General features: G+C 43.7%; 2 protein-coding genes and 1 long non-coding RNA gene across 7 annotated transcripts in view; 2 read left to right on the forward strand and 1 right to left on the reverse strand.

Moving 5' to 3' along the window:
- The first annotated feature begins 1259 nt into the window (after window positions 1-1259).
- PRRG4 (proline rich and Gla domain 4) lies at window positions 1260-9362 on the forward strand. 3 transcript variants are annotated; one of them, XM_068685084.1, is made up of 7 exons: window positions 1262-1635; window positions 1790-2120; window positions 2542-2723; window positions 5445-5608; window positions 6836-6884; window positions 7265-7400; window positions 8078-9362. In XM_068685084.1, exons 3-7 carry the CDS (start codon window positions 2615-2617, stop codon window positions 8304-8306), a joined length of 687 nt encoding a protein of 228 aa, XP_068541185.1. In that variant the 5' UTR covers window positions 1262-1635; window positions 1790-2120; window positions 2542-2614; the 3' UTR covers window positions 8307-9362. The 3 variants fall into 3 exon arrangements, with proteins under 3 accessions (XP_068541186.1, XP_068541185.1, XP_068541187.1); XM_068685085.1 differs by lacking the exon at window positions 1790-2120 and having other exon boundaries at window positions 1260-1635; XM_068685086.1 differs by lacking the exons at window positions 1262-1635; window positions 1790-2120 and adding an exon at window positions 2270-2453.
- A 6831-nt stretch (window positions 9363-16193) lies between these two features.
- On the reverse strand, window positions 16194-17916 carry LOC137857908 (uncharacterized). The gene is made up of 2 exons (XR_011097365.1): window positions 17108-17916; window positions 16194-16825 (listed from the first exon to the last, which is right to left on the reverse strand). It is a non-coding gene; the product is annotated as an uncharacterized lncRNA (long non-coding RNA).
- A 91-nt stretch (window positions 17917-18007) lies between these two features.
- QSER1 (glutamine and serine rich 1) overlaps window positions 18008-18888 on the forward strand; it is a 43817-nt gene continuing 42936 nt past the window's right edge. For 2 of the 3 annotated variants that reach the window (XM_068685073.1, XM_068685074.1), the window contains exon 1: window positions 18008-18408. In XM_068685073.1, the coding sequence (XP_068541174.1) occupies window positions 18143-18408 (266 nt within the window). In that variant the 5' untranslated portion in view covers window positions 18008-18142. The remainder of the gene's footprint in view (window positions 18409-18888) is intronic. The other variant, XM_068685076.1, reaches the window with a different exon arrangement.

The following is an 18888-nucleotide window of genomic DNA, read 5'->3' on the forward strand; positions in this document are numbered from 1 at the left end:
TTATGTCAGATTAGCTTGAGTAAAAAGGCATCACTTCTAAATCAAGCTGGAGTTAACTGAATTTCTGCCCAGGTACAAACACGGGAACTTCAAGTACAATTTTGTGTAACAGACAACGCACAGCACGCGATGCAAGAAATAAAATAAGGCAGCACGAAGAACCAAACAGATGCACACACTTCCAGAGTCCACAAGAGGGGGTCATTCAATTATACAATCATTTAACTTATGTTTAAAAGCTCTACCCACAGCGTATCACAATACAAACAATTGATAAACACCGTGTGAGAAACTGGACAACAGCTACGAGGAATTTAACGTTTGAGAACTTATGGTAGGCTGTATTTGCATACTGGAGTGAGAAAAAGGGTGTCACTTTTCCTGACTATGCTAAACAACCAAAAAACATCCTTGATAGCACAGTCTGAATGGGACACAGCTAGCAAGGGGCTAGATGCATTCCTGGCCCAAAATACTCCAAACAGAAACTAGTCAAGCCTATTATACTTGGCTATACTGAAGCAGATACACTGCTACTCATTTGCAGCTAAGTAATTAACAAATGTAGAAACAGCTTAGATTGATATCACACTCTTCTTGGGAGGCATGCAGCGTATTTTACTTACACTGAAACACACCACGGAGCTGTTGTGCATTCATGCCCCTGTGCTGCAGCCGTCCATGGGTATTTTGCTGGTTGGCAGGCTCACAGAGACCCTCATGTAGGAGCTTGGGCTGAGAGCTGAGCAGCAACACACAGGAGGAAGCCACAAAGTCCTATATAAAGTACTGGGCATTTCTCCTGTTTTCCAACAGGTAGCCACCAGGTAGCCTCAGCTTCCCTCTTAGCGTTACCTGGACAATAAACAACCTTTTCTTTCCTGGTACAATGAAGTTCTTCTTAGACCTCAGTTGCATTGGAAGTAAATACATAATTGTACTGCGGAGCTTTCTATTGAGATCCCCAGCAGCTAAAAAGCATTAGAGCAACCAGCTTAAGTTACACACTCATCAAGTATCTCTTAACTGCAATGTTGATGTCACTAAGTAAATATTTAGCCACAGTCATCATTCCTCCAAACTGTTTTCCTTATCCCACACATTACAAGTTTCTGTTTTTCTCCCACAAGTATCCGATCACTTCCAGCAGCATTATCCCATGCCCTTTGTGTACTCCCCCCTGCTCCTGTGTACACAAACCACTCCAGCACTCAAATAAATAGCGCAATCCAGTGACTACAGGAAAAGCCCTAGCACAAATCATGCTCAGTCCTTGAATTTCCTGCTGGCAAAATTGTTCCAATCCCATAGCCCAAAAGTTACTTTGGTGTGTGATTTAGGACTGAATGTAATTGCCTCGTACAGTAGTACCTGAACATTTTCTTAGCTGCCTTCTCCCCTTACCCTGTGTGGCTTTCCAAGCACCGCTCCTTGTCCTTGCTAAGCACTACAAAGCGCTGGAGACCCCAGTGGGGAGCAATGTGTCCGCCTTGCTGGCAGAGAGGAGTTAGCTGTACAAGTGTGAGAGGAAAAGAAGGGAGGCCAAGGGGGCAGGCAGAAAATGTAAGCTGGTTCTTTTGCCCTACCTGGTGAGAAAGCCCTGGCGAAGAGGAAAATGCTGTAGAGTGCTGTTTGGTAAGTAGATGCTGGGAGCTGAGCAACAAGTGTTGGGGTGCGCTGCCACCCGGGCACCCTTCTCTCCTCACAGCTTGCCCTCAGCTGCTACCCGCGAGTTTTATTTCGGGGCAGCGAGGACCAAACGCGGTTTTCAGCGCTTTCATCAACCCAGCAGGGAGAACTTCTCCTCAGCCCTGTTTAACAACGACGAGAAGCCTTCCAAGAAGCCACGACGGGATTTCTGCGGGTCAATGACTAACCAGGAGCGGTGCCGGAGTTGCTCGTACCTTGTCCTCACGGGGGGTCGGGGCAGCTGAGGGGACAGCCGGAGCCCCCGGCGGGGCACGGCCGCCCCGCGCCGCTTCCCTCAGGGCGTTCCCTGCCCGCCCTGCTGCCGGCTGAGGTGCGGCCCTGCCCCTCGGCCGCTCCCTTTCCAGGAAGCGATCAGTACGGGGCGGCGGCCCCCCGGCAGACACCGTCCGGGCCGGAGCTCGGCAGGGCAGGTAGGGGAGGCGGCAGGGCCCGGGGAAGAGCGGGGGCTGAGCGCGGGCGGCCGGCGGGGGGCTCGGCTGCGGCGGCCGCCTCAGGGAGGGGAGCGCGGGCTGCGGGGGCTCGCTGCGGGCAGAGCGGGTGCTGTGGTGACACCGCGGAGCTGCCTTCTCTCGATTAGAGAGCCCGCGGACCTTTCGGGGAGCTCCCTGAGGGGGTTTTCTTGTGAAGGTGGCCGCCGAGCCCGTGTGGCGCTCTGTGGGGTCCCCCGGAGGGGAGCGGGGCTCGGCGCCCCGTGCGGGTGTGGTGCCAGGGAAGGCGCGGAGACACGCAGGACCTGTTTGTGGGTCGGTTTTTATCTCTGCCAGGGCACCATTAGCCCGAGCGGCGTGTAGGTGCTTGTGCTGGGTGACTTCACCTGTGGGATTCACGCAGGGTTCAGCGTCGACACCTCGGAGGAGCGATTGCGCCGTCGTGTTCCTGAGTTTCTGCCTGACAGAGCCCGGACATGTTGGTGGCCTTGGCCCTGCTGTGCCAACTCCAGGCTGTGGTGGTGTCTGCGGTGCCGCACTGCGCTGAGGAACTAAATGACCCGAAGCACCCGGAATCCGAGGATGGTAACTGACTTTTACCACAATTTTGGTCTTCCTGAAGTCAAACTGTATTTAGGTTTTCTTCTACTAACTTCTAAACTACTTTCTTCTTATGCGTGCAAATGCCTTCCCGCTTCATAAACACACTTTACAGTTTTATTCTTATTTTTAGTGTGCTTGAATCCCTTTTGCTGAAACGTGTGATAATTTGGGTGTCAGTAATATATGTGTATCAGATTCACCAGTAAGCGAAGCTTGGGACAGCCGAGCTTTTTCTAAGTCTTTGGATTATTGTCAGTGATATGAACAGAGAAATGTCAAAATTTCCAAAGTTTGAAATCTGTATTAAGACGGTATTGCTTTGATACTATCTGAGCACGTTACATCACAGTTTTGTACATCTAGAATTCATTTAAAGTATTTATTTGCTTGGTGTTTGAGACTTTTTTTTTCCTCAGTGCCAGATCCCTTACAACACCTTGAAATATAGTGCTGATATTGCAGTTCCCTACTTTGGAAGGAGGGAGGTGGAAAGGAGGTAAAAACAAATTTAGTCTTCAAGAAGAACTCAATCACTGTGATGCTGAGCCATCATAGTTAAGCCCTGATGCTTAACGTTTAAGTGTCAGTGCTTCGTAAAGGAATTTTTAAGATAGCTGCCCCGTCTCTTCAGTGAATAAGGAGTGCAGAAAACTTAACACAGACTTGCAAAAGCCATCGCATTGAGCAGGAACTCCTTCGGGGCAGTAGGTTGATCAGAAAACATAGCTAGCAGAAGAATGCTGAATACAGGTTATTCATTAAAATCCATATTGCTCTGGGGCAAAACACAGAGCTGCCAGACTGCTTCTACCCTCCAAGTTCACAGCACAGAACCCTCTTCTGGCAATAGACTTGGTTCTCTCATTTTTTAAGACAAAGTTGGAAAGTGGGAGGCCCATCTCTTTTATCCAATAATTTAGCAATTAGAACAATTGCCAAGTATGGGGTACCTGCCTTGTGAGGTTACCTCTTCAGCATTTTCTGAGCCTCTTTTACCACTAGAGTGACTTTATTCAGCACATCGCATGGATGCATTTTTAATTAAATGTTAGGCATGCTAAAACGGGATTTACCATCTTGTCGCGCTATGGCTCAAGAACTGCAGTTCCGTCACGTATAGCAGAGAATTCAAGTTCATGTTTCATTCTTCAAATACTATCTTAATCATGGGATCATATGTAATTTGGAGGTGGAGACAGGTACACATTGACTATGTCCTATAAAGTAACAGAAGGCACAGGTAAATGGATGAAGGCTCTGAGTGCGAAAAGGAGCTTGTATCACTGGGAAGAAGGGGTTGTAGGTTCTGCTGTATTCTCCAGGCAGCCTCATTGTGCACTTCATTCATTAAAATGCAGCAATTATCTAAGTTAATTCAGAAGTATAGTTAATAGCACTTGCAAAGAAAGGTATGAAACACTACTGAACAAAACCAAAGATCTGTTTCAGACGTATTAAGTTACTCCTATGTGATTTGCAATGAACCAAGATATCGATAATATTTATTTCTGTGTAATTCTTTTCCCTTTCTAGAGAGCAAAATATTTTGAGATACCATTGCCAGATCTAATAGTCACTATTAGGATAAAAATTCCAGAATGATGTGATAATCCAGCCAAACAAGAACACAGAGCTAATTTGTAGCCGAATAACTTTATTCTGAATCTCATCTCCTTTTTTAGCTGTCTGCCTTGGTATGTAACAATGCTGTTTCTGAATTACAGTTGCAAAAATAATCCTCTAGTCATCTTACTAAACCAAATAGTCTGGATTTCTTAGAGCGCAGATTTGGCTTTCACTGAAAGCCAAGCCAGAAAACTAGTTCTGTCATATGAAGATGATATTTCTTAAAAGAAGCCATAGCAGGAACAGGCTAAAACTTGACTATGAAAAATACCTGGTGAGAAAACACATTCCTGTATTCCAAAGCCTTCTACAATTTCACTAACTTCTGGAATCTTACCTTACAACTTACTCCACGAGGCTTCATAGGGCTTGTAATAAGCACAAAAGAAGAAAAGAATTAAATTTCTTCAGAAATGCCTGCTGCCAGTAATATTCCTATCATGGACTACTTCAAAACAAATAAGCAGGGTAATATGCCAATCTTTACATAAAACTTCCTGCCATGGATGTGAAAAGAACTATTCCTGTGAGTAGGACTCTGTGGCCACAATGTAAAATCTAGTCTATAAACAAACATTGGAACTCACAGACACCTGAATCGTGATAAATGTATTTTGAAGATTCTTTTCAAAGATGACTTATTTTTTCTTTCCCCTCCAGTAGGTCAGCATCTTGCTGGGTTTCAATCAGACTGGATTTCTGCATTCTCTGACTATGCTTTGTTCTCAAAGGCTCCAGTGAAAAACTGATGCCCGTATCCCAGAAGGGATAATACTAAATCTTGAACTGCCAACTGCTGTCTTGAGAACCAAATTCTCTTGGCCATTATAAGAAATAGCTGAAATGCTTTATGAGAGGAAAATATGTCCATTTTATATTGCATAATTGGAAAATTTAGCAGCAAAGACAACATATTAGGAAGAGAGCTTGATGTTTTTTTCTCCTCTATGTAGTTGAGAAGAAGGGAACTTCTACAGGAAAAAGTCGACTCAACATAGTCCCTTTAAGATATTAACCACTCTTTAAAAACAGCCTTCCTAACTTGTCTTAAATCACTTTTTTTTTTTTTTAAACTAGTGTTCACATCAGCAAAGGAGGCCAATTTATTCATCGGACGACGTCTTCTGAACAACAGATTTGATTTTGAAGCATTCACACCGGATAACCTGGAAAGAGAATGCCTTGAAGAGTTGTGCAGTTATGAAGAAGCCAGAGAAGTATTTGAAGACCCTGATAAAACGGTAGTTGTTCAAACAAATTGAAATATAATGAAGGAGGTTATTGAATATACAATTACTGTATTTAAATACTATTTTTTACAGCAATTAAAACAAGATGATTGCTTATTTTATAGTAGTAGAGGCCCATATTAGATACGATTATTGCTCGTGATATGCAGTGAATGTGCTTGCATATGTACTGTTGCGTTAAAGACTTGAGATACGGGCTCCAGTTCTGCACAATCAGAAATGAAACTTCAGAAGTACCACTTGTGGCTATATCTATATGCATTTCAGAATCTTAGTAACTTCTCAGCATCTGGACAGAATGTGTTCCAAATGCTCTACGTATTAATTGGCTAATCTCATCCTTATTTAATGTGAAATAAGCGTTTTATAAGAGAGAAGTGCAAGCTAGATCTACATCTCAGCTATTGCTGAGTATGAGTAGCATACTTTTTAAGTTGCTACCTATATGCACCTTGGAAAAAAATATTATTTAGACAAAACAAATGAGAAACTTTACAGCCCAGTAATAGAACATAATAATGGAATAATTAATAGAATAATAATAGAATACTTGCTGCATGTAGCATTAATCTCTTCACGATCCTAGATGTGCTCTGCACTAACCTGAAGAGCAAAGAACACCTAACCTGAAGGTGGAAATGCTAGTTTGCAATTGCTATCATTTCCTTAAGGAAAAGATGAAAATGTTAAATCAGACTCTTTCTGGAGTTTTGCTAGACAGCAAAAGTAGAAATTATGGCTAAACACATTCAGCGCACTGCAGTTACGCAACATGAAGGTTTTTCTCTTAAAGAATCCTATTATTTTTCCTAGCTAATATGAATTCAAATTCTGTTCATAAAAATGTCTGATTCTTAAGAACTTGACTTTGCCTCATTGATACTCCTATGTAGGGATTACAAAGGTTAACTGTCACCATTTTTAGTACCACAATATTTGCTAACTTCTGCAGGCAGCAATGTCTCTATGATGTAACAGACAGCTAAATGCAGTTCAGTATTTCACCAACTGGCATTTTATTCTTTGTGAAATGGTAATTTTTATGCAAATTTGAATGTATGACATAAATATGATGGGATAAGCAAGTACAAATCCCTCATCAAGAGTTGCTTCTGTTTATGCCATTGTTAAATTCTGCCTACAGTACCATATTTTATAAAATGCTCAAGGTTGCCAGTTATGGATCTTTTATAAATCTGATCCTTTGTATTTTTATAGATGGATTTTTGGAAAGACTATTCAATTAAAGGCCCTAAAATAAAAACAGGTAAATCATCTTTTTATTCTTTTCTTCTTTCCTCTTATTGCAATGTCTTGTATTTGTTATAACAGTACCTCCTTAAAAATACACCAGTTAGCAGATCTACAATTTGATCAGGGTCACAAGTATGTGAAGAAGTATTTGGAAGGCATTGGAGGAGAGACATCTCAGAAGCTTCACATACAGAAAAGGGAACATATACTCACCTCTGCTTTAAGCTGAATGTGAACTGTGTTGTACTGATACTATGGCTTGTCAGAGCACGCCAGACATTTGTGGAAAGGAACAGCTTTATAGCACAGCAGAATTGGTATTTAATAGTGCACACTGTAGAGTATGTAGATGGAAAAAACCCTGTCTGAAAATAACCAATATTTTATTTCCAGGTGATGAAACACTACAAAAGATTAACGTCACAGGACTTCTCATCAGTCTAGTTGCTGCTGGGGTAATGTTAGTCATAATCGGACTGCTTATCTTCTACTGCTGCAAAAGCAGATGCAAATCAAGGCAACCACCAGGGTAAGGAACTTCACTGCTTAGAGGGGGAAAAAAAAAAAGTAAAAAATCCACCTTGGCCTCTTACAGTGGAATTTAAAAACCACCACTGGTTGCACTGGTTGGTCTAATTGTGTTCTCAGATAAGCCAACAGGAGCTCTAGTTCTCAGTTTCCTGGAAGCAAAGTTAGGTGAGGACTAGCAGTAAGTAGTTTCGCTGAAGTTAATTAGTAACAAACAGCACTTGCACAGCTGACACAAATTCTGTTTTTGTGTTTGTGTGTCTTCTTGGGTCCAAAATACCCTTGCTTAAAAACAGAATCAATTTAATAGGTTGGGGCCTGCACTAGAAAGTGTAAGTGTGCTCTATTTTGCTCTCAAAAGTAGAGTGCACTTCATGGCATTTAACCTGCTTCAGATGTGGAAGGAGGTAGATTGGAGGAAATGCTTCTCTATCGATTCTCCAGCCCTGCTTCATCCTAAACTTCAATAGAAGAGGAGTCTGTTCTCTTCCCTACCCATTTCCCATTAGTGAACTATTCTTACCCTGTGGTCTGAGGAGAGTATTTGGATTCTGTTGTTTATGATCGTTAATGGCAAGGGCAGTTTTTTTATTATTGTTTCACAACAAAGACTTTATATTCTGTCTTCCATTTATTAAAACAGAAGCTGCTACTTATAATGCTGTTAACTTTGTTTAGGCACTTGGATTATGCAAGAAGTAGAAGACGTAACTCTACCAGCATCTTCAGAAGGCATGAAGAGTTTTCTTTAAATCCAGTTCCTCTCAGAACTGATGATTCAGGACTACCAACTTATGAGCAAGCAATTACTTCAGGTGGACAGCATGAGATACCACCGCCTCCTTACCCAGGGCCCCCAAAAGGGGCACGGGTGTTCAGAAAGTCCATGTCGCTCCCTGCCCCTTAGCTACAACCCTCCTTCTGGAGAGAGGGGGTATTACTGAAGCATAACATACTTTTTTAAAGTGCGCTACCTTGCATATTGCAAGACAGTTTACAAAAATGTGAAAGATCTTTAGCATAACTAGGAAAAAGTGAAAATCCCATTTGGGAGAAGTGATCTGTTGCAAAGACTGCAGGACAATTCTTTGCATGAGGTTACTGCGCTAAGATGAGGGAATGTATCGGGATTAAGTCTTGTACTGTTACACTCTTCCACATGCACTTTGAGCCATCCCACCATACTATTGATGTTACATTAATAGTTTCATCTTGTTTCTTTAGAAGGAACAGTATTTTAATTGGTTTCATAGACACTAACCATTTTTGTGACTTGATGTTTTCAATCACTAAGAAATCTACTTTATTGTTTGTTGTATTCACTTCACTGCTGTGTAATTTTCTATTCATTCTAGTAATAGATTTGAGTTTGAAAATTACTTTATGAGTTGGTCAAGTTTAAATATGTTACTGCTTCTGGAATACATTGGTTTGTTTTAGACATTGCTGGTTAGTACTACTTCATTTTATGTATTTTTGTGATTATTTTGGATGAAGAGTAACCGTTAACTGCAAGACATGTTACCCACTCAGACAAAGTATACTTTAATCAAAAGGTTTTTTGATACTCCAACATGGTATTTAGTGTACTACCAGTCTTTTTTTTTGGGGGGGGGGATGCTAAGCACAGAGCTAGAGATTTGTCCCTTGTTAAAATTATGGTTAGGATACTTTGTCTGGGAAGTACGCAGGTTCCATGGATAATGTTCCTCTTGCAGTCTCAGTATATAAATGGGGGAAGAAAAGACATTCTTCTTGTGGAATAATATGCCAAACTGCTCCAGGCTTTTCTCTAGATTTTTCCAGGGACACAAACATACTAGTTAAATGGGACTGACAGCAGCACTTTCAAGGAGAGGGATTTCACAGGGATTGTAAAAGTTCAGATTCTGTACTGGTTTATGTAATGATGTATGCAGCTGGCAAGATCACAAATAAACTACAGAAATTGGACTGAAACCTACTTAATTACTTGAACTTTGATTCTTCTGCTATTCCTAAAACTCATTTGCAAGTGATTCTATGTAATGCAAGCAAAAATCTTGACCTTCATATAATGAAAAAAAAACACACCTAGGATGAGTAACTTTACTGCTAAAAGAACTTATAGCATGGATGTTAAACTGCACCTTTTATATACTTCTATAGCATGTAACACTTCAAAATTAGTCAATGAATCTGCAGTTTAGACCCTGAGGGTATTCAAAATATGCAGCGACTGACATTCAAATAGTGGTTACATGTAACAAACAAGTGGTTACATGTACACGTCCTGTACATTATAAATATGGAGCAAAGTTTAAAATTAAATTAAACATAACAGACTTACCTCATCTTAGATAGGGAAAAGTTTCCCAAGTAGTCAATGGGATTGTTTGTTTTTTTTGTTTTGCTTTTACTTTCATAGATGGGCTACTCTGTCAAAACACTTACCTTGTATCTTGTTTTGTTTTAGAAGTTCTTACTCATCTGGGTAGTACAGGAAAAATAAATAACAGGTAGACCATGCTGTTTTGTGAATTAAGTATTGCCACACTTCCATGTTTTACACACCATTTCCTTTGCAAATGTAGTTACTATCAGAATACAGAAAAGAGCAAATAGAACTCTGAGTTCTATTTGAACTCTGAGGTGAGTGGAGGAGGTAGTTTTAGAGGAGCAAAGCAGGAGCAAGTTTAATCCAGCTTGTGTACAGATGTAAATCATCAGAGCTGACCTTCAGGACTTTTCTTTTCAAGGGCTGGCAGGAAAGGCAGTGGATTTTAAGTAAATTAACAGACATCTACTGTGACAGATAAAACCAGAAGTGTCTAAATGAAACCCTGAGAAAAGTTACAGAGTACTTTAATTCTGTTTCTCACAGAACAGGTTTAAACATGTCACAGTACTTAGATGGTCTTGGCTATCACCTTGGCCCATTTTCAAAACTTACTTCGTGTTGTCCTTTCAGCATCATACCAGTTTACAGCATGCAACCTTTTAGAAATCTGAATAGACTGTTAGTTAGAGCAAATACCTGACAGTCAGAGAAGCAGTCTCCAATTCTGTCAACTGAAAAAAGTCACCTGACCTGTTTTTTGCTTCAGTGACACAGGAAACCCTACTATGTCATTTCTCAAATCCTCTGATGAATATTATTATAAGAATTACTTGCGTGTGTGTGTGTGTGTGTGTGTGTGTGTGTAAAAAACTGGAGGAACAAAAACAAAGGACCACATGGAAGCGTACCTCCTCTGCAGTTTAGGAAAATGTGACTCTTGAAGTGTTTGATTTTGGTCCTACAGAATTCTATGGCAAGGTTTATATTGACTACAACTGCACTGGGATTGGAGCCAAAAATGAAATAACTTATTACTTCAGGTAGTAAAAAAAAAAAAAATATAATGCACTACCCCATTATTTACCACAATGCTGTTCCCAAACCTAATTTATAGGTTATTCTACTGTCTTAATGATGTCTACTTACATAAGCTAGGATTTTTGAGTCTGATCTGCCCTCAAGAAGTATATTTGGAAAGCACAATAAGATCCTTCATCTTTCCTACATTACTAGCTCTGAATAAGCTGCGTTAATTATCCATAGGAAGTCATTAGCAATTCTTTTTGATTACTTTGATCAACACTACAGGTTCCTTTGCAGCCTTTTTTTCCCTTCTTTAAGAAAAAAAAAAAAAAAAAAAAAAGAGGCAACCTTTCTATTTACAGTCTCATCTTGCAACAAAAGTTTTATTGCTGCTATCCTCACTTGTTCCATGTGGTAAAGAACAGGAAGGAAACACCAGGTTTGAAACCCATCTATAAACACTTTAAGCTTGCTCTTTCTACACTCTAAATGTCTTTTCATTTATTCTTGTCACATAGAAACTTCCCACTATACAGTTTTCATGGTCAAGAACTTTCACATTTTCCTCTCAAAAATGTGAAGCATGCCTTCCCCAATGCTGCTCTTTATTTAGTGGTAACTTCTGACTGTTTCTAGTCATTCCTGAACTGTGTAAATGGTTCTTGTGACTTCACTGTATTTCAACCCTCCTTCTACCCACCTAAGATGGCCTTTTGAATGCAGTTGTCACTAGTTATGTTTTCATTGCAACTTGGATGTTAAGTGCTGGCATTTTGGTGAGAGAGAAGCAGTGACATTTAAAACTCTGCTAGTCTGTTATCTTGCAAAACAATTTCCAAAAAACACATGCACAGGCTAATCATAGCAAAAAAAACCAAAAAAAAACAAAAAAAAAAAAAAAACAAACACACACAAAGTCTAATTCAGCCTAAGGTTTTTTGTTTGTTTGTTTTACAAAGAGAAAAACAGATAAAACCATTTAGAATTTCTTTTTGTGAAGCTGTTAACAGCAAGCATACTTCTTTATGGCATATAGCAACTGTCAAAGGGGAAGAAGCCTTTTTTTATAAACATTGTTAATTTCTACTCTGGACAAAAGCTTCCTACATCACTGTTCTAGTTCACTTCAGCATCTGATGTATATAAATACGAAGGATGGTTCTGAACTGTTAACATCAGTCACCGGACATGAAGCCCTCAAGACAAACAAGCCAAGTGAACAAGGCGGTGTACCCTTCCATCTCCCTTGGCTTTCACCAGACCTTTGGTGGGAAGCTTTAACACACTGATGTGTCAGAAAAATTCCCATCTTCTAAGGATTAGTTAAGTGAGCAAGATCATGACAGAGCATCAGAACAGGTGTGCAACACCAAAGCAGGAAGCAGAACTTCCTTGTTCGGTCACGGTGACTTCACCCTGAAGGGATGACACACATTGCGCAGTGAGAATAAACCTCTGCAGAGAGGCAGAGAGGACAGCTGAGGGCAGCTAGGTACAGCTGATAACGTGGCACAACCAGGTCAGACAACTTCCACAAGAGCGAGTAGGGTCAGCCTTATCTCCCTGCACAGAACCCCGCTCCTGCCACACAAGATGAGCTGAACTAGCTGGTTAAAATTCCTCAGAGTAGTAGTCTCTTGTATTTGAAAATCCAGTGAATATTATAACCAGTCACCTAAACTGAGACTTGGAAAACAGCTGATGGGGTTTAGGTGCTTCATTCTGATTAAGCCAAAGACCTGAAAGGATCAGAAAAATACTTCAGTCTTGACATTGGTACATTTCAACACAAGTTTTGAAAAGGCCTTAGAACAGGTTTGGAAGTTCTGGTGCACTACTTGCTTCATTTAGGAAATGATAAACACTTGAGATCACTGAAGTTGTTTAAGCAGCTTCAGTTAAATTCCCTAAATATCAGTAACTACTAAATAAGTATTGAATATTACATGTCCAGTATTAAATGTTAAATACCCAGCTTGGATGCAATACAAAGGATAATATCCACTAAGCATTAAAATAAAATACTCCTTGTTAAACCATGAGCTTATCTGAGAACAAAAGCTTTAAGTTCTGTTGTTTTCCTACAGTATCACTGCATATTTCTCCCACTTGCCTTACACCAGAACTGGTGCTTACTAGATCCCTTCATGAATCAGCTGAATGTGCTCATCCAGCAAAAATGTAGTCAGCTTTCTGGTGAGCAGGTGAGTTGAATCAGGTCAAGTGTGAGCGGTGGTGCCTCCGAAGGTGTGGAACCACATGATCAGGAGGAGGGTTGCGAAGGTGAAGGAAACAGGGACTTCCCCCTCTTTGGTACAGTGTGCTTTCTGTCAGCTCACTCATCTCTTGTAGCATCAGAAGTGCCACGATTTAGTAGATCAACATTTGTTCTGCTCCTGAAGACTGAGATTCATTTGTCTGTAATTACACCCAAGCTTTTTATCAAATAAAGGCACTGAGCTTATGTAAGGAAATGCAAAGAAAGAACACTTGCCCTGAGGCTCCAAGATAAAGCATGTTCTTTGGAAGGCAGCACTTTCTTCCCTATTTATACCTTTCTTAGCATCTAGCTTGATGTTTGAAGAGGCCAACTGCCAAATTAAATGCAAAATCTTATCTGTTAAGCAATTGCAATTTTCGGCTTTGGTCAGAACCACAATCACAACCAAAAAAACCACCCAACAATCAGTTGGTGATTAATAACAGGCCTGACCAAGGCTTGTGTTACTACTGCATAACACCTGCATACTCAGTGCTGCTTATGGAAGATAACCACAGCCTGGCAGCATCTTTACTTACACACAGCCCACACAAAGGTGCTACATCCACATTCTCTAAGTGAATTCCTGGTTTGTTCAGCACAGAAGAAAGAAGCTGAGAAATTTTATTCTGCACCCTTTTTAAAATTTGTTAGATAATCAGTCCCAGCTCTGCTTTGGCCTGCACTTTTAAAAACTTCATCCGGTCATGTACACTCAAATTATTTGAATATTTCTCTCTCTGAAACATTAATTTTCAAAAAAAAAAAATAAATGTCTGCAGGTCTCTGAAGCGCTATTTTCAATCAATTTTGAAGATTCCTTCTCCCAGCATAAGGCTAACTGCTAAGTGTTTCTAGAGCTTTTGCTGACAAATGGAAGAAGCATTAGCCACTGAAAGCTAAACACCACGATGTCTGTGTATGTTAGCAAGCTATTCACTGTGATAGTTCCAAAATAAAGTACTATTATGAACCGAAGTATGATCCTTTTGTCCACTTTCACCCACCAAGCTGTAAGCTCTGACTTGCAGAGTTAGCTGCACACTGTGCTGAAGCTGCTGGTCAGCAGGTCCATCTGACTCTACTTCTTTCCTGTGCTTTGCAGCCCATCAAACACTGCCCTGAAGCATACCAAGCATTTTGCTGCAGAAACAATAGTTTAACTGAAAGATTCCTAATACAAGAATTTTGTATTTCTTTATCTCACACTTAAACATGAGGGAAGAGCCTGGGTAAGACCAAAACCAAGCCTGATCTGTTACGGAAAGACAACGGACAGAAGCCGTGCCCTTTATGGAAGAAGGCGGCATCTGGCGACAGAGAGACACTGGAAAAGCCTTGCAGAGCTAGGTTTGCTGTACCTGCAGTGAAAAGGATGCCAAAAGCACAGGCAGCAACTGCGGGCCCTAGGAAGAATCACCCCATTCAGTATTAACATTATTTAATTTAGAAAGAAAGAAAGACAGAAAGAAAGAAAGACAGAAAGAAAGAAAGACAGAAAGAAAGAAAGACAGAAAGAAAGACAGAAAAAGTTAGTTTGTTTCACGGAGGGGCTGCTATATTAGCTAACACAGTTCTGCAAGAGCTGGCTGGATTCTGGCCAAGCCAGAGTATGAGCAGAGAAACCCGTTACTGCCTGTGGAGGTAGCGCCTCAAGCACTCCTAGAGATTTCTGCACTGAATACGCCACAAGCTACCTCAACATCTCATCATCAAAAGCAAGTTTCCTGCTTTTGCTTGTCATCTCTTTCCTTTCCCACCTGCTTCTGGCTGTGACCTACTACTCTTTGCCCTGAACCAGCACTCGTTTGAAGCAAAACAAGCTGACTCAGCTAAGTGGAATTAACATGAAAATGTCCTGGCAAAAAAAAAAAAAAAAGTAAACGTTCTTTTGCCAGAGGAGTAAATTTACTGTTTACCTTGTGACCAGAGTGCCTCACTGGGAGCAGGAGGGTGGAGCAGGGAAGGAGGAAGGGAAGGGAAGGCTTTGGATGCCTTTGGGTGTCAGCAAGCACCTAAGGCATCCCATCCCTGCTGGGACACCATACCTGTAGGCAGCACCACATGCTGCAGCTTTGAAGATCACTCCTTGAACATTACGGAGACAATCCCCACTAAAGTATCACCTTAAGTACTGAAATCTGTGCCTACGCTGCCCCAGGCTAGTATGCTGCACAGATTGTGTTACAGGACTGTAATTTAAAATTTATATATATACTTATATATATATATATATTAAAAAAAAAAAGCATTAGATTGTTTTTCACAAAAATATGACTATTAAGTTAAATTTTCAGTTTGAGAGATAAGTGCATGTACTATCAACACTGGCTACAAGCACTCAACATTTATGAACTACAGTCCTGGATGTGTTAAAGCCCATTGAAGGTCAGTCCCTAAACTTGCTAGTAGTTGCTTTTGAAGCGGAAGCGTTCCTTACAAAAGCAAGAATCCAAATATTTCCAACCGACATTTAGAATCATGAACGTGTCTAGTATGACTTTTAAATACACACCTTAATATATGCACTTCAATCCACTCATTAAGATAACACACGTAACTAACAGGATTTGTCAAATATTTTTTCGGCACTCTGAGACCTGTCAGAAAAGCTGTGCATGTGGCACAGATACAAAGACGATGTAAAAGCACTTATTCTAAGCAGACCCTTTTGTTGTCGCACAGAATAAAGTTACTAAATACCTTTTTTGTTACAAAAAGATAAAACAGGCAAACTTCAATGCAACTTTCCAACACAGAGGATGGCAACAAGCAGCAGGGATCAGCTTGATGAGAAAACCGCAGAAGTCTCACAAGGTAAGCTCAGGAGAACCAATTTTTCTCTCAGACACAGGAAATGCAAACTGCTGGATAAAATGACTTTACCTTGTGGTTACAAACATCAGTGGTGGTGTTCTCAGTCTACTCAACCTCTGTAAGAACTATGTAAAAGAAACTAAGCTTAAGAACAGCTATCATAACTTCTGCATATCTTTTCTCCTGCCAGTAAATCTCAACGGATGTTTGTGTGGCATTTCTTATGCAAAGAGACCTTATTGTCACATATCAGTATTAACATCTACACCTTCTCTTTAGAGAAATAACCTGGAATGAAAACACACAACGTTACAGTATACCTTAAGGTTTGTGTTGTCGTTAACTGAAGAAAAAAAATATTGAATAAAACACCGGTAGTTTTACAATTTATTAGCATATTGTCGCAAATTGTGGCAAGTAACTTGTACAATAGCTCCACACTAACATGCTGCAACCAACCACTACAGCTAGGTGGAAAAGGGATTGCGCTCCACCTACCTACAGGTATCAGTCTTTCCTCAGGGGCATTTGAAGCAAAACAATGAACTTCAAGTGGAAGTGGTATTCTAATGGAGATGAGCAGACATCCTGCAGGGAAATCTAAGAAAAAAACTGGAGGCCCTTCTGCCAACGGCAAGGCTACTTTCAGCGCATCAGCAGCACAAGTTCTTCAGTATTAGCATAAAACTGGAGGCATTTTCTATCATCAGGCCTCGTTCATATGTAAAACAGCGACCCTTGTATTTCCCGGGGAACGGCCCCCCCGCACCCCACCGCGCACGCACGCTCTCCAGCTGCAAGCCATACAGGTGCTAACTTATGCAAACACAAGGGAAACTCACTCTGCTGGTTTCTGTCTTTGGCTGGCTTCTTTTCTTCTCTCTCCTCCCTCTGCCCTGGCCTCTCAGTGACTTTGCTCAGCCTCTCAGGTGCGGATGGCTCTTGCACTCCCCTTTCCTTCCTGCTCCAAGGAGAGATTTCTTCCCATTGTTGGCCTTGCTTGAAGCTGGGCAAGACAAGAACAGAGCCTCAGCTTTTCCTCTTAAAATCCCTTACCTTATCACTGTCTCATTTAACATTGATTGTTCCCTTTTTTCATTCCAGTGTTGATATATTCATTTATATTGTGCTTTCTTTTTTTTTTTTTTTTGGGAGGGGGAGGGAGGGCATCTAATTTGATTAGCCGTAGGCAAAAGTTTCTAACGTCAGCATTTCACTGCAAAATTCATTTCACCCTGCGGTTTGCCATCGCCTGGAGTACTACAAACTGAATCTTCAAAAGACTTACTTAATCATTAGCATACACCTTCCTCTTCAGAGCAAGGCCGACGCCTTCGGGTGCTCTCTTCTTTCCTCTCCGCTGCTCGGAGTACTCATCCTCGCTCCTGGGGCCTTGCTGCTCCTCCTGCCTACCTCAGCCCCTGTGTGCTCAGCCTGAGGGGAAGGCGAGATGCCCCCAGCCCCACACGGATGCTGCCCTCGCCTCCCACCCACGTCTGTGGGGTGGGCGCCCACTTGCCCTGCTTGATGCTCTCTTTTAGGAGCCACGCAGCCCAAAGCAAGGCTGTTTGCCCCTTGTGGGCCTGAGATGTTTCCATGGCCGTGTTTCCGTGTCATTCCGGCCTGCTCCTCTCCTCAGCGCCCCGCCGCTCTGCTCCAGCCCAACTCAGCCTCCAGGCCTGCGGTGCTCACGTCTTGAGAAGCCCTGAGGAACGCAAGAAGGGAGAGAACATCACAGACCGTAGCTTGTTGAAAAAGTAAATGAAAAAAATAATAAAAAAAAGCGTTTTTATATTATTTAACCCCCCGTAAAACGTTATCGGGCGATTATAAATCGTTGTAAAAGGATGACGACAAGCTGCGGGGCGGCACAGCCGGGCTGCCCGCGTCCCCCCCGCGCTGCCAGGGCTGATCCCGGCCCCCGGAGCCCCCTCGGGTCCCCCCTCGGCGCCCTCCATCTTGTCGGCAGCCCCGCTGCCCCCGTCCGGCGGCGCTGCCCGGCGCTGCCTGGGCTCGGCAGCGCTCGGCGGGGACAAGATGGCCCCGCCCCGGCCCCTCCAACAAAGCCCCAGCGCCGGGCTCGGCCCCAAAACCGGCGTTGCCTTCCTCCCCCTGGCGGCGGCGGCTCCAGCAGCGGCGGCGGCGGCCGCCCCCGAACCCCCCCCAGCCCCCGGCCGCCGCGGGCCGTGGCGGGGGAGGTGCATCCTGGGAAGGAGCAGCCCGACATGGCTCTCCGCCCGCCCGCCGCCCGCCGCTGAGCGGGAGGGGAGCGGAGCGGAGAGAAGCGGGGCGGGGGGGGCCGGGCCGCGGCGGCCGGGCCCGCATGAGGCGGGGGGGGGCCGCTCGCAGCCGCCCCGCTCGCTCCCCGCCGCCGCCGCCGCCGCCCTGCGCGCAGGGCCCCAGCGGAGCCCCCCCCCCCGGTCCTCCTCCTCCTCCTCCTGCTGCTGCTATCGCGGCCCCGCGCCCTGCCCCGCTGATGGACAGGAACTACGCGCCGACCCCCGGCTTCGCCGAGCCGCTGGCCCCCGCCGCCGCGCAGCCCAGCGCCGCCTGGGCCTACGAGCGGGGCGCCGGCAGCCTCAAGCCCAGGTGAGGAGGGGGGAGGCTGCGGCAGGAAAGGCCCCGGGGGCCGGGACGGGGCCTGGCGGGCCCGCGGCGGGGCCTCAGCGGCCGCTTTGCGCCCCGGGTTCAAGAGTTCAGGCGGCAGCGGGAGGGGGGCAGCGCCCCGCGTGTGCCCGGCGAACAATGCGCGGCCCCCGGCCCCGCGGGGCTCCGCTGCCCCCTCCCCGCGGGGTGCCCGCGGTGGTCCCGGGCTGGGGGAGCCCCCCCCGGGTGGCTTCGTGGGCAGCCGGAGCCCGGCAGAGCTCGGCGCGGTGCTCGCTGAAGCGCACGGGTGGCTGCTGCGGGCTCCGCTGCTCAGTCCCGCTCTGAAAGCGGCTAAAAAGCTGCCAGCTGCCGGCTGGAGTCTTACCGAAGCACCCAAATCCCGTTTTAAGGCGCGTTCTCCCAACTGTCAGGTTTTCAGGTCTTAGGAACTTCCATCAGTTTGCTGTGCGATGTTCTCCTTAT

Source organism: Anas acuta, chromosome 5 (assembly GCF_963932015.1).
Source record: "Anas acuta chromosome 5, bAnaAcu1.1, whole genome shotgun sequence".
NCBI lineage: Eukaryota > Metazoa > Chordata > Aves > Anseriformes > Anatidae > Anas > Anas acuta.

Bases quoted from the DNA above. Each gene is read 5' to 3' on its own strand.
- PRRG4 (XM_068685085.1), top strand. From the start codon at position 2,615: ATGTTGGTGGCCTTGGCCCTGCTGTGCCAACTCCAGGCTGTGGTGGTG. The intron at 5,609-6,835 runs GTAGTTGTTCAA...GTATTTTTATAG, and splicing joins TTGAAGACCCTGATAAAACG to ATGGATTTTTGGAAAGACTA. The intron at 7,401-8,077 runs GTAAGGAACTTC...AACTTTGTTTAG, and splicing joins AAATCAAGGCAACCACCAGG to GCACTTGGATTATGCAAGAA.